This window comes from Littorina saxatilis, linkage group LG4 (assembly GCF_037325665.1).
Source record: "Littorina saxatilis isolate snail1 linkage group LG4, US_GU_Lsax_2.0, whole genome shotgun sequence".
NCBI classification, from domain to species: Eukaryota; Metazoa; Mollusca; class Gastropoda; order Littorinimorpha; family Littorinidae; genus Littorina; species Littorina saxatilis.
In genome coordinates, this window is record NC_090248.1 from 2,283,166 (window position 1) to 2,298,662 (window position 15,497).

At 39.7% G+C, this 15,497-nt stretch overlaps 1 protein-coding gene and 1 long non-coding RNA gene across 6 annotated transcripts in view; both read left to right on the forward strand.

The window, feature by feature from the left end:
• Positions 1-7,406, forward strand: part of LOC138963772 (uncharacterized) — a 54,210-nt gene extending 46,804 nt beyond the window's left edge. For all 5 annotated transcript variants that reach the window (XM_070335622.1, XM_070335619.1, XM_070335621.1 and 2 more), the window contains one exon: positions 2,097-7,406. In XM_070335622.1, coding sequence (XP_070191723.1) covers positions 2,097-3,130 — 1,034 coding nt within the window. In that variant the 3' untranslated portion in view covers positions 3,131-7,406. The remainder of the gene's footprint in view (positions 1-2,096) is intronic.
• A 227-nt stretch (positions 7,407-7,633) lies between these two features.
• LOC138963755 (uncharacterized) lies at positions 7,634-10,050 on the forward strand. The gene is made up of 2 exons (XR_011454891.1): positions 7,634-9,489; positions 9,640-10,050. It is a non-coding gene; the product is annotated as an uncharacterized lncRNA (long non-coding RNA).
• The last annotated feature ends 5,447 nt before the right edge of the window (positions 10,051-15,497 follow it).

Here is a 15,497-nt window from a genome sequence, read left to right on the forward strand (position 1 = left end):
TACGTTTATCGTATTCTTCTTCATGTTCTGATTCCAAAAACATATAAATATGTTATATTCGGATTAAAAGCAAGCTCTGAAAATTAAAAATATAAAAATTATGATTAAAATTAAATTTCCGAAATCGTTTTAAAAGCAATTTCATCTTATGCCTTGTCGGTTCCTGATTCCAAAAACATATAGATATGACATTGATATGTTTGGATTAAAAACACGTTCAGAGAGTTAAAAAGAATAGAGATATAGAAAAGCGTGCTATCCTCCTCAGCGCAACCGCTACCGCGCTTTTCTGGATTGTTAATGTCACTGTCTTTGCCACGAGCGGTGGACAGACGATGCTACGAGTGTACGGTCTTGCGGAAAAAATGCAATGCGTTCAGTTTCATTCTGTGAGTTCGACTGAGCTTGACTAAATGTTGTATTTTCGCCTTACGCGACTTGTTATTTTCTCTTTTACGATGTGAAACTTACAGCTTGTAGAGTTTGTTTGGCATATTAAGAAGGCTTTTATTTCATTTTTGTATTATTTTATTTTACTTTATTCTACTTTTGTTTATGTTAATTTGTTTGGTTTGGTTGATTTGATTTCATGTAATTTTATTTTTGTTTGCACTTTAATTTGTGACAAGAAAAAATCTTTTTCAAGACTTGTGAGAAACAAACCCTCCCTCTATATACATTTTGTTTGACGGTCTTTCAAGACACTCACCTTTTTATTTTATTTTATTTTTACTTGTTACTGTTTGGATTTTTTACAGCTTTTCACACAGCGAATGCATGACATCATTGAAATGTATTTAATCCATTTTTGGTAACATATTTTGTTGTGGTGCTTTTGTGTTGTGTTTGTTTTGGTTTTGAAAGTTACCTGGGCCTTGACGATTCATAAACAATAACTGAAGTCTGAATCGAGTTTTTTTGTATGTTGGAATAGGGAGTAACTCAGTAAGAGCTTTCCAAAGTTGTGAAGAGACAGAAAATGAAGGTGTGTGTGTGTGCGTGCGTGCGTGCGTGCTTGGATGTGTGTATTTTCTTTCTGTGGATAGATGTGTGTGTGTGTGTATGTGTGTGTCTGTCGGTCTGTCTGTCTGTCTGTCTGTTGGTGTGAAAGCAGTGGGTGGGGAAACTTGGTGGTAGGGGTTCAGGGAGTGGGGGGTCAGATACATAAACACGCTAGTACAGGATGTCAAATAAATGTGAAACTGACCTACAAGTAAATGTGTATGAACGTGTCCATAAGCAGTCTGCTTGTTAACGTTCTTAATGTTTCTGTATAAAACGTGTATACAAGAAAAATAATAAAAACACGCTCAAACCAAGTGTGTATGATGTGGGTGTTAAGTGGACGATGTTGTTAAACTTTTGTCCTGGAATCCCTCTCTCTGTTGTTGTCATTTACACAGACTTTCAGCATCTTCTTGCATTCTTTTTTCACCGTTCTCTTCATTGCAGTTGTGCTTTCTCTCCTTATGAAAAGGGAATAATCCCTATTAAAGGAAATCTTTGCTGAGCATTTGCCATACCTAATAACTTGTGTCTTGTATATATATATATATATATAACTAATAACTAAACACATGTATATATTTCTAGCTTCTTCACGTTATTCTTTCTGAAATAGCGTATGTATTCAGTAAACCAAAAGTAAGCTTTTGATAATCGAAACAGAGACAAAATTGTCTTTTGTGGTTGCAATTGAGAAATTGAGAGTGGGGAGGTCCTTAAATCTGATATAATAAATATTTATGTCAGATTTGATTCTTGATCGATTGAATTTTAGGTATGCATAGCTTACATAATATACACATTTCCCAGTGCTGAGATTTAAAAAAAAGGAAGCCAAACAGGAAAGTTGTTGCTATGGTAATGGTATAAGCACAAAGGAAGGAAACATTTGTCTTGCTCTCAGCAAAGTATTCAACTAATTCAATATACTCATGGTGTTACTGTATGTTATTGCCCTATTAGTATCAGTCCAGAACGCTGTTTTACATATATTGATATTGTATTCCTTTGGCTTTGAAAAAGACGATGGTGTGGTTAAGTTATTGTTGTTGACAAAACAGACTGATGGAATTTGACTTTGTGCTGTGCAGCTGGCCCCGAAAAATCACCCAGCGGGCAGGAGAGCAAGACTACCCCGACACCACCCCAGGAACAGCAACAACCAGCACAACAACAACAACCTCAACAGCAGCAACAGCCAGCCCCACCAGCACAGTCCGTTGCCCAGCCCACCCCCCCACAACGCGAAAGCCGTTACCAGGACAACTGGTGGCCCACGCCCAACATCGGAAGCAGCTCTGCGGCAGGCGACAACACCCCCACCCCTTCCCTCGCCCCCAACCCCATATCTTCCTCCTCCTCTTCTTCCTCTTCCTACCCGTCTTCCCACTCGGCGTTCACCGCGACCAACCCTTCCTACTTCCACTCCGGCCTCTCCCCGTTCTCCATGCCCCCCGCCCCGCAGAGCAGCTTCTCCATGATGGGGCAGGGACTGGGCATGCCCGGGTCCTACCCCTTCCTCCCCTCCTTCCACCCCGGCTTCATGGGAAGCCCCTTTAGCCAGGGCCTAGGAGGCGGCGCCACCGTTACAGGCTATCCGGGTAGCTCGGGGGGAAGCGCAGGTTATGGCTTCGGAGGTCAGAGTTCGTCCGACGGCCTGGGCGGCTTCCGCGCCCTCTTGGACGAGAGTCAGGATCGTGGGGGGTCCCAGCAACAGGCTGGCAGCGGTGGGATGGGAGTTGGGGGAGGTAGTGGCAGTTTGGTGTCAGATAGCGGTGGGTTAGGGCTGAGCGGGGCTGTAAGCACGCCGAGCAGTATGGGGGGAGGAGGGGGGATGAACGGGCTGCCCCACCCCCACCACCACCCCATGCAGTCTGCGTACGGCCAGGCGGGGATGTCGTCGCTAGGCTACCCGGGCCTGTTCCCCATGCTGAGTCCAGTCCCCAACCCCATGTTCATGCCCATGATGCCCTCGCCCATGATGGGCCAGCACTACCCCGGCATGCAGCCGCCCTCCCATAACCCCTCCGCCCCCCTCTCCGCCATGGGACACATGGCCGCTATGGGCTCCCACCTCGCCGCGCCAGGCTCGGGGCTACCGCCCTCTTCTGGAGGAGGAAACTAAACCCTGAGAACACCTACCTACCTACGCACGGATTTATCGTGAAGGCGCAAACTAAACCCGGAGGACACCCACCCTCGGGAGTTATTGTTGCTGAGGGTTTTCTGTTGCTGCTGATTAAGGATTGGGAGAGTTGAGGGGAGCAAGGAGAAAAGAAAGAATGTTTCCTATAACCGGGTTCCCACCAAGTGAAGAGCACAGACCTTACAGGTTTTCTGTGTGTGCTTCGGTCAGGGCTCCCACCACAAGAAACCTTGCTCTGAGGTCTGCACCAAGGCTGGCTGCCACTGAGGGTAGTTGCTGCTGTTTGTAGAGGATTCCAGGGAGCTGAACGGAGATAAAGCAATATCTCCCACAATCGGGCTGCCGGTGTCGATGGCACCAAGTGAAAAACAGGGTTCCTGTTCACTGGGTTTAGGGCTCTCACCGCCAGAGAGATGAGGAACTGAAATGTGCACCAAAGAAAGGGCTTGCGCGGTTGTTACAAATCTCATCAGGGATGCTTTGATTTTCTTCCTTTGTTCTTCTTTTTTCTTCTTTTTTTTTTTAAAGACTGATGGCAAATTTATCATCTGAGGGGAAATAATAAGATTCTGAGCCAGTTTTGAAAAGGATTCTTACACGCTTGCTAATGTTTTTGTTAAAGCTGCTGTTTCCGGAGTCATGTGAAAAAATGTGTGACAGTGTGTGCTCCTTTCTGTTGACGATAATGGTTGTTAAACAGGGTCACGTTTCTGAAAGGAATAATAAGTGTCCTGTTTTGGACTGTTTAGTTCTGATAGGGGTGCTGAAAGTTCTGATAGGGGTGCTGAAAGTTCTGATAGGGGTGCTGAAAGTTCTGATAGGGGTGCTGAAAGTGAAATGGAAAGGGAAATGCTGAAAATATCTGACTGAAGGTTCAAAACCTTTATTTGACTCACAGTGAACATGTTTCCGGGTTTTTTTTCTCCACAGAAAACTTTTCCATTTGGTTATCATATTTGATTTGCAAAAATGTCCTTGAATAATGTCAAAAGAAGGTGGAATCGCTTGCAACACCACCACATTTCTTTGTGTTTACTTTGAACGAGAATTAAAATCATTTCGTTGTGATTCCTATTGGAGCTTCACTGCCAGTTTGTACGACAAATTGTGTGTTTTGACACCTGCTTTTTTACTTGAAACTGAACATCGGGAATGAAAGTGACTGCTGGAATTGTGACAAGTCACCGGACTTATACTGACAAGGAGTGAGACAAATTACACTGGAACAATCATGATTGAAAAATGTGCAAAATGAGAATGACGCACCCAATTGTTGACTTACTAGTAATACTACTATGACTTGTGATGAGTTTGATGAGAAGACAAATCATGCAGTATTGAACTATTTCACCTGGACCTGAAGATGACCCATACTTTTCAGATTGTGAACTTGGTTTTAACTATACAATTCATTGTTGATGTTTGTGCTTTCCCCCCATGCAGCGAGGAAGACGATTCACCAATCAATGGATCGTGGTGTGGAACAGACAATGTGAATCATGATCATTTGTGTAGCAAGTTTGTGTGTGTGTGCGTGTTTGTGTGTGTGTGTGTGCGTGTTTGTGTGTGTGCGTCCGTATGTGTGTATGTTGAACAGCTTTAAAAGCAAATGTGCAAGAAAACATCACCAAAAATTGGCAAGACACGAAGCTTGCTTTGTAAAATTGTTCCCTTAGTCATTTTTCATTCAGGATTTGTGTATGGCCATCTGTGAAATTACTGTTTGAAGTTGGTCTCTGCTGTACTAATGCTGATGTGTGTATTTGTGTGTGTGTGTGTGTGTGTATCCGTGTGTGTGTGTGTGTGTGTATGATGTTTTAAAGTGTCTACTTTTACAGCTGAAAATGTTAAAATACTTAATGATACATGCGCAGGATTATGTTTGTGTCTAATATTGGTGTCAGGAACAATGGAATATTGGAAGTGTTCGTAGATTTTTTTTTTAAATTTGATTTTGTACATGGGCAGTCCAAAGATACTGATCACGCTTATCACATGTATTATTTTGAGATATGCACCGATCTCGTTTTACCAATATTTTGAGGTCATAGAGATCAAGAAAATAATGTCTTATTCCAATTTTTTTTTTATTTCATTCTAGAATTTTCTTTGAAAAATCAATTTTAAATCTTGACGTTTATTGTTTTGCAGTGCACATAAATTGAATGAAATGATCCTTGTGCTAAAATAACGTGGCTTTTGTGGTTCTGCATCTTTAAGGTTTGTGTGTGTGATGACATGTGAGATGGTTTGTGTGTGTGATGACATGTGAGATGGTTTTTTCTGCTTTATTTTATCGGTTTTTGTGAAAAGAGTGCAAGTTTGTAAACTTTGAAACATGTTTTCGACATTGCAACCAACAGATGTCTTGGTCTGTGAGTAATAGGAACAGTTCTGACTGTTGTGGAACAAAATGTCAACGACACGCTAAGTTGAGAATTTGGATGTGGAATGCAGTATTTAGTGTTTGTTTGCTTAGGTCTTTTTAGAAAATGTTATTGCTGAGGAAAGGTCCTCTTCTATGAGTCAGCAAATGGTGCTTGAAACACACACACACACAAACACACAGACAAACACACATACACACACACACACACACCACACACACACACACACACACACACACACACAGACAAACACACACACACACACACACACACACACACACACACAAACAGACAAACACAAACAGACAAACACACACACACACACACACACACACACACAAACAGACAAACACACAGACAAACACACACACACACACAAAGACCAACACATGGGCACGCACACACACACACACTCACTCACATTCTGTAATTCCTTGGCATTTTGTTTTATTAGTAATAGTAGAACAGTTTCTGGAAAATGACACAAAAACCATTGTAAATTGAGTAACTATTGCATTGACATCTGGTATTGGTACAGAAAACATGTTTCAATGGTCACTTGATGATTCATTCCTCAAGTTGTCAACTTTGCCATCGTACAACTTCAGCGTTTGCCATCTGAATACATCTCGTTATTCGACATGAATTCTTAGGTGAATATTTTGTTAGATTTGTTTAAGATGTTCAGATGTTTAGTTGCACAGTGTGTGCTTTGAACATGACTTGAACGCTGACTCGGCTAATTGAGTGATTGTGCAACTATGTAGTGACAATGTTTATCGTTGAAGACTGACGCGTGTATTGAAAACATATCTCCACCAGGATCAGATGATCGATACAGACTTTGCTTCATTGCCATGGTTACATGAAGAAGTTTGGGATCATACACAAATGGCAATTTTGTGCGCTTGTGAGGTCACATAATTGACTTGTTTCTTGGTCAGAGTGTGGCTATTTTTGTTCTTTCCATAGGCAACGTATAAATTGTACTGGCTCTGAATAAAACTGTGCGCTGGTTTCATACGATGTGCTTATATGCTAGACCATGCTCTGTTTAACAAATGAATGTAGGATGTTGCCACTTGATCAGATTCTAGTCGATTTTGTTGTGTACATACTCTTGTACAAAGTTGTAAATAGTGTGTGTTGTATACTTGTACATCAGGGCAAACTGCTTACTTTCACCGTAGTTGGTGGCTTTTGTTTTTATCTGAATCAAACAGGTGGGTTTTTTAGAACAAAACATAAGGTTTTGAGCGTTTGTTGGAGCAACTTTGTAAAACTGGAAATGATATGAGTCTACAGATTGTTTGTGGTGGTGAAGATTTCTTTGTAGGTACAGCCTCTTGGCTCTTATTTTGGTTAATATTATTGTCTTTTTTTTCAAAGAATAAATTATGAGTATGAATTCTCAGTGTGAATAATGTCATGACCTCTGTGGTATGTTATGCACTCTGAGGGGTGTTCTGGTTCTGCAGTCAAAGTGTGTCATCATTTTCATTTTCTCTGACTCGTCAGAATTTTATGGGACCATTGATATTGTCTACATTTTACTACACTTTTGTTCATGAATTATTTTAGATGTTCCATGGTCAGAGATAACTTACCTACATTGTTGTTCATGAATTATTTTAGATGTTCCATGGTCAGAGATAACTTACCGACATTGTTGTATCCGAAGAGCCTGAAATGATTGTATTCAATTCTGAGATAGTATAGACATGCATGAGCTTTTTATGTCTTCTCGGTAGAATATATTTTTAAAAATTGAGGCAAATGTGTACTTGATGGTTAGAATGATGTACATGTATTATGACGAAAAAAATGACCAGAGCATTATTTTGTACCAGTATTGTCATGTGGTGATCGACAAGAAGAAGAAGAAGATGTGGTGAGCAAAACAATGGGCAACTTTCTCTCTTGTTGCACAGCTTGTATGGTAGACTCTTCAATCCTTGATGTAAGATTATAGATGGGGGTGGGTGGGGGGTGACTCTTACTCCTTTTATATTCTTTTCTTCCAGATATATGGTTGTGTATTTCTCTTTTTATAACAAGGCGGCAAATCTTGGGGGGGGGGGGGGGGGGGGGGGGGGGGGGTTGGTTCTTTGGGAAGTTTTTTTTTTCTTTTTGTCTTTTTTAACTCAGGAGTAGATTAGATGGAGGGGGTGCACGGAGCATTGTATGTACGAGAGAATTTTAAAGCACGAGAAAGTGGAATTATATATATATGTATAGGCAGTTTTAGTTTTAGTGAGATGGAGAAAGGGGAGACGGGTAAAACACTCATGAAAGTCAATGCAACGTTATGTTTCTTGTTGGCTTTTTATATTTAGTCAAGTTTTGACTAAATATTTTAACATCGAGGGGGAATCGAAACGAGGGTCGTGGTGTATGTGCGTGTGTGTGTGCGTGTGTGCGTGTGTGTGTGTGTGTGTCTGTGTGTGTGTGTAGAGCGATTCAGACTAAACTACTGGACCGATCTTTATGAAATTTGACATGAGAGTTCCTGGGTATGAAATCCCCATACGATTTTTTCATTTTCTTGATAAATGTCTTTGATGACGTCATATCCGGCTTTTCGTGAAAGTTGAGGCGGCACTGTCACGCCCTCATTTTTCAACCAAATTGGTTGAAATTTTGGTCAAGTAATCTTCGACGAAGCCCGGACTTCGGTATTGCATTTCAGCTTGGTGGCTTAAAAATTAATTAATGACTTTGGTCATTAAAAATCTGAAAATTGTAAAAAAAAATAAAAATTTATAAAACGATCCAAATTTACGTTTATCTTATTCTCCATCATTTGCTGATTCCAAAAACATATAAATATGTAATATTCGGATTAAAAACAAGCTCTGAAAATTAAATATATAAAAATTATTATCAAAATTAAATTGTCCAAATCAATTTAAAAACACTTTCAATGTTTCATCTTATTCCTTGTCGGTTCCTGATTCCAAAAACATATAGATATGATATGTTTGGATTAAAAACACGCTCAGAAAGTTAAAACAAAGAGAGGTACAGAAAAGCGTGCTATCCTTCTTAGCGCAACTACTACCCCGCTCTTCTTGTCAATTTCACTGCCTTTGCCATGAGCGGTGGACTGACGATGCTACGAGTATACGGTCTTGCTGAAAAATGGCATTGCGTTCAGTTTCATTCTGTCAGTTCGACAGCTACTTGACTAAATATTGTATTTTCGCCTTACGCGACTTGTTGTTTTTGTCAGAAGGCTTGAAGTTTGTACCAGTCATTTACATGAGTCAGTGTTGTTGACTGAAGCAAAGAGAACTTGAAGAAACGTGTGCACGTCTTTCCTTGCAGTACATCTCAAATATTCTTCTTCTATACTTATTGAAATTATTTATAAAAAGGTTGGAGCACGAAGTATGTCTGTAGGCCCATAAGGACTTGAGAATTTTTAGTGACTATTTTCACACACCGCTGTTAATCACCTGCTACTTAATCCTTATTTAGAATCAAATGTTTGTGTTGATTGCATGTTACCCAGGGTTGGGTGACATCGTGTAAATAATTGTATGATAAAACGTAGCTGTATTTATGTGTTGCGTCTTATTCCTTTCCTCCACATTAACATGCATGTCCGACGTCTGTAGATGCCGCATGAACAGAAATCTGGTTGTTGTATCAACACCAGAGTGTGTGTGTTTTTCTCTCCCCCCCCTTCCCCACACTCCCAGCCCCCATTTTCCTTCCCATTTTACCTGTCATTTTTTTGTGGTTATTTTATCATGTCAATTTTTCAAATTTGTCATTCCTGGATGTTAAATTCAGTTTGGTCATCTTGGACCCCTCTTACCCTTAGCGTTGGTTACCTTTCCAATCCCTGCAAAACATTGTTCACATATTATTTTCCATGCCAGTCAGTTCACACTTTTCCATCTCATTTTTTCTCTGAGAATCAAACTTCTTTCGTGTATGTGTCAGGTAATTCGATTGTTCCCTCAGATATTGCATTCTTCACTAAATAAAACTTGAATAATGAAGTGTATGTGTCGAGTAGTCCGGTTGTTCCCTCAGATATTGTATTCTTCACTAAATAAAACTTGAATAATGAAGTGTATGCGTATGTGTCAGGTAGTTCGGTTGTTCCCTCAGATATTGCATTCTTCACTAAATAAAACTTGAATAATGAAGTGTATGCGTATGTCAGGTAGTTCGGTTGTTCCCTCAGATATTGCATTCTTCACTAAATAAAACTTGAATAATGAAGTGTATGCGTATGTGTCAGGTAGTTCGGTTGTTCCCTCAGATATTGTATTCTTCGCTAAATAAAACTTGAATGAGTTTTTGTCTTCCATCATTATGTCTCATTGTGCAAAGCGTCGGACATACGGAGAGCAGGTTTGCACGTTGTCTCAGTCACTCCCTCTCCCCCAGCCAGACAAATGTTTTTTATTGCCCAGTGGATGTTTGCAGATAGCTTTGTGTTTGGTTACTTCAGTGTCGTGCACAATGTAATAAATGGTTATGTGTATAACAATATTACTCTTCTGCTTTTACATTTGTGTTTGTGGCATGTGACTGTGCGAGTGCTTGTGTGTATTTTCAATGTGTGAGTATGACTGTGAGTGTTTGTGTGTATTTACAATGTGTGTGTGTGTGAGTGCTTGTGTTATTTTCAATGTGTGTGTGTGTCTCAGTGTGTGCGTCAGTACATGTGCGAGCTTGTGTGTGACTGTGTGTCAGTTGCAGAGTGTGTGTCACGGTGTGTGACACTGTACGCAAGTGCCTGTTAACTCAGAATGTGTGTGTGCGAGTATCTGTGTGTTGGGCAGACGGTGAAAACTACAAGAGATCAAGAATCTTAATCTGATCAAACAAGACAAAACATCAAAATCTGATCAACAAAACAAGACAAAACATCAAAATCTGATCAACAAAACATCAAAATCTGATCAACAAAACAAGACAAAACATCAAAATCTGATCAACAAAACAAGACAAAACATCAAAATCTGATCAACAAAACAAGACAAAACATCAAAATCTGATCAACAAAACAAGACAAATCATCAAAATCTGATCAACAAAACAAGACAAAACATCAAAATCTGATCAACAAAACAAGACAAAACATCAAAATCTGATCAACAAAACAAGACAAAACATCAAAATCTGATCAACAAAACAAGACAAAACATCAAAATCTGATCAACAAAACAAGACAAAACATCAAAATCTGATCAACAAAACAAGACAAAACATCAAAATCTGATCAACAAAACATCAAAATCTGATCAACAAAACAAGACAAAACATCAAAATCTGATCAACAAAACAAGACAAAACATCAAAATCTGATCAACAAAACAAGACAAAACATCAAACCTCACACAATCTTGGTGTTTCTTAAAATTTATTGCAACCGAGTCAGTAAGAGCATTATGAAAAGAAAACAGCAAAACCTGGTCAGAACTGTACAAGACACAAAAAAAAGACAAAGAATACAGTGTAGCGTGATGACAATTAACAGACGTGTACACACCACCCACACTCCCTGCGGGCAAGGTTATTCCCATACACTCTTTACACTGACCATCAGACCCAGTGCCCACACTTCTTGGACTACATCGCCAGCCCATCTTTTCAACTTATACTATTGAGCTTGCAGAGAGCATAGTTTCAGTTAATCAAGTAAAACTAGGAATCCTCATCACACAATCTTTTCAACATTGACTGTTCCTGTCGCCGAGACAACACTGGCAGTAAGTTGAGTAGAAGTGAGAATTATCAACATATCATCTTTTCAATTCTTATCTCACAGAGGGACATCATGAAATCATGATATTCTGAGTTCAAAACATGACACCTTTTAACTTAGACTGTTCATTTTGGAGACAGAACTGGCAATTAGTGAAGCAAAACTCAATCTGTTCCACATGGGCTTTGTAGGTAGCACAGACACAATTGGCAATTAGTCGAGTGAAACTATAACTCATCAACACACAGGTGCCCTAATATTCCAGTACAGCCAGAGGGTTACACAAAGGAGTTATATCTATATACATTTCATCACATGGTCAATATTGTTTAATTATAGAATACGGTAACCTTGAAACCCAGAACAGACTGTAAGGTTCAAAAATCAAGAATCAAACAAGATTTAAGATGAACTAACTCGGGGATATATGTCACCATTTTTTTTCTTTTGAAGAATCTGTGGAGAACAGTGTTTCACGTCCGCCAATAAGTAACAACCTTTTAGAATAGTTGAGCCTTTAAAGGAAACTGTAGTAATCAACTTAAGCAAGCAAATAACTTGCTGTTAAAACCATAGCAATATTAACTATTTACTCTCTGTACCACCAGCACTGGGAATGACTGTCTGATTAATGCAATATGTAATGCTCAATTAAAAAAAAATCTCACACAAAAAAAACTCAGATCTGGTCAAGTATCTAACTGTGAGTGATGATGATATTGACAATAACAATGACAATCTTCGATGACACTAATAATTACTTGTTATCAAATTCAACAACACTAATGCTTCACCACTGATTTCCCACCTAACTAATACAAAATAAAAAAATAAAAAAATAAATAAAGAAGAAAATAAAAACGAAGAAAAGTACAGTCCATGGAACTGAAAAGTATGAGCTATATCCGATTACGCGAGTGTGCAGTCTGATGAAAATGATGCAACATTTGATACAAAGTCGACACACCTGACATTCACACGTGACATGTACACATTCAGTTTCGACAGTGACCTTCTTTTCCTCTTCAGCTAGGCTGAGAAAAATATTTTAGGAATCATCCTCCAGTTATATATAATATATAAAAGTACTTCCACCTCATGTTTAACTTTTCATTTTTGTCGTTCTTTTATTTCCTGCTTGAAAAATGCATAACTTGTACGGTAGTCAATCCCTATTGGCTTGCAGACACAGACTCGTACACCCACACACAAAAAGAAAAAAGTAACTGACAGGTCCCATGACTCATAATACACCAACATGAACAAATTACACTGATCAAAATTGAAATAAATCGGCATACCTAGAAGCTGTGAATAGTGCGAATATCAAAAACATGCACATGCAAAAATAGTGTTAATAGTACGCAATCAGTGGTGGGGGTATACTTTACAGGAGCGAGAAAGAAACAATTTAATATATTTCTTTAAGTGGCAAGTTTGAGAACCATCTTTTTGCTTGACTAATTGTACATATAAAATGAATGAACACCTTATTCATTTCCACAATACCTGCACAGACATACACATCTTCCATATTCCAAACATTGTATTTAAACCAAAATGGCTTGTACATGTTACCGAAGGAAAATGAAAACAAACTCTGCTTAATTAAACCGTAAGTATAACCTTTCTCCTAATCAAATATGTGCACTGGAACTTGAACGTCAAAAAGTAGCAAACATTTTGGAAAAACATTGCTAGGATTATTGAACAAATCCACTAGGTTTTAACATATTTTAGTTCTGCGAGACTGGGTTTAACATGGCTAAAGACAACAACAGGCTTTGGCCATTAAAGGGAGTTAAGTAACGACAGTATAGTCATGAGAGAAGACATACCAAATGTTAGTTTACACTTGGAGACCACACAGAAAAAAAATCAAAGAAAATTAGTGTTGATTAAATTACAAAAGATGTCCAAATGGCACCTAAGGAGACATTAGCATTGAGCGAAAACAATCCACTTCAGCCGTATTTATTCTCCTATCACTTCCTTCATTGCCACGCATTTAGCGTCACTGCACTCATACCACTCCTTTTACTTACATCAACGTTTCTGTTCGGGGCCCGACCCATCATCCAAGTCAGCCACAGTAACAGTGTATCACAAAGCTTCACTTCAAAAGCACTTCCAGACACTATAAAAGAAAAATCACTCACTCCAGCCTGAAAGTAAATCTATCTCAAACACCTGATAATTCACACCACTGCTAAAGTGTCGTCAGCGATCTGTCATGCTGGAAGAATACCACAGCCAGGCTAATCCAGATCACATTGTGCAACATCACATTTTGATGATTTTGACATCCCATGGGTTTGCCGAAACTACAATTTCTTACTTCAAATTCAATGAGGCCAAAGAGAGAGAGTGAGGGAAATCTCTTTTTCAGTATTTCTGGTGCAACCTCCATGTATTCTTGCAACAATACCACACCAATCAAGAAGAAAAAAGCTGTTCTTTTCATATAAATATATCTCCTTTAAACAAAATCTCGGCCTGCGTATTTCATGAACAAGACAATTTTTATTTTGTTTTGTAAAGAGCCTTTTCTTTTCATACATTTTCTCCCCAAACTTCTCTGCCTTTCTCTGATGCACAGTTCAAATTCCAATCCTATTGTGCAGAGAAATGAAGGCGAACTACCAATCACACTTTTCTATCTAAAAGAATCAAATTCTTTCTGGACTGTCTTGCTCCAAGGATGCTCCTGGAGTTTATTTTCTTCACCAAATTGCCATTGGTTGGCATCATTTCTCCCTCACAGTGAAAAAGTTCCGCAATTCTGCTGAAACAACGGCAAAGTTTTGGGCGATTTGAAAAATAGTTTCGGCATTTCAGATACAACAAACAAAATCCTTTAACTCTGTAAGTCATTTAAATTTTGGCCCAACAAATCCGCGCGATGAACATGCAACAGTCCAGGACAGCGCGTAAAATGAACAACACCCTTCTCTCGCTGCACGGCCAGCCTCTTCTACCCTTCCCACGCACTGATAATAACGGTGCTGCACGGCCAGCAGGTGCTACACGGCCAGCCTCTTCTACCCTTTCCACGCACTGATAATAACGGTGCTGCACGGCCAGCGTCACCTACCCTTTCCACGCACTGATAATAACGGTGCTGCACGGCCAGCATCTTCTACCCTTAACACGCACTGTTAATAACGGTGCTGCACGGCCAGCCTCTTCTACCCTAAACACGCACTGTTAATAACGGTGCTACACGGCCAGCCTCTTCTACCCTTAACACGCACTGTTAATAACGGTACTACACGGCCAGCCTCTTCTACCCTTAACACGCACTGTTAATAACGGTGCTGCACGGCCAGCATCTTCTACCCTTAACACGCACTGTTAATAACGGTGCTGCACGGCCAGCATCTTCTACCCTTAACACACACTGTTAATAACGGTGCTGCACGGCCAGCCTCTTCTACCCTTAACACGCACTGCTAATAACGGTACTGCACGGCCAGCATCTTCTACCCCTCCCACGCACTGATAATAACGGTAGCACCAGAGAGAGAGAGTGTGTTGAGAAGGATCTACATTCAGTGCTCAGTCTCTCACAGTGACAGGAAAAGAAAAGAGCAAAACATTGGGTGCAAAATGGCGCGTGTGGACCTTTAGAGTGTGTGCGTTGTGTTGGTCTGTAACCTGATGCCCTTCAACAACGCAATAAATACAGCCAAACATTTGCAAAGCAGTCAAGAGTTGACATGGAATTGAGGCACATGCAGAGTAGTTGGGAAGGTGAAAACAGGAAGGCAGGTTGCGGAGGGGTGAAGGGGAAAAAATCTGTTTGTACATACATATTAGTTAATCAACCCGCACACATTAAAGACTGCTAACTACAAAGATTAAACAAAGTTTTTTACACTTGCATTTAAAAAATATACATAAAACAGAATAGTACGCATGATTTGAAAGAACATGTCTTCTGCCACCAAAGAAGCTTAGTACACTTTCACTTCAAACTATTCAACCAACCAAGAATAACTCAAAACCTGATAGTTTAACGTCTAAACATTGAATGCTTTGCTTATGGTTAATAGACGCACGCAGTTACTGTAGTGGTACTGAATGAGCAGGAAGAAACGGATAAAATCATAAAATAAAATAAAAATAAGGACAAAAGAAAAGAGCATGCATGATGTTTGGTGAGAAAAGGTGGTGGCAGAGGCGGGGGCTGAAATAAAAAGCAGAGAAACAAAAACGTGACTGTGTTGAT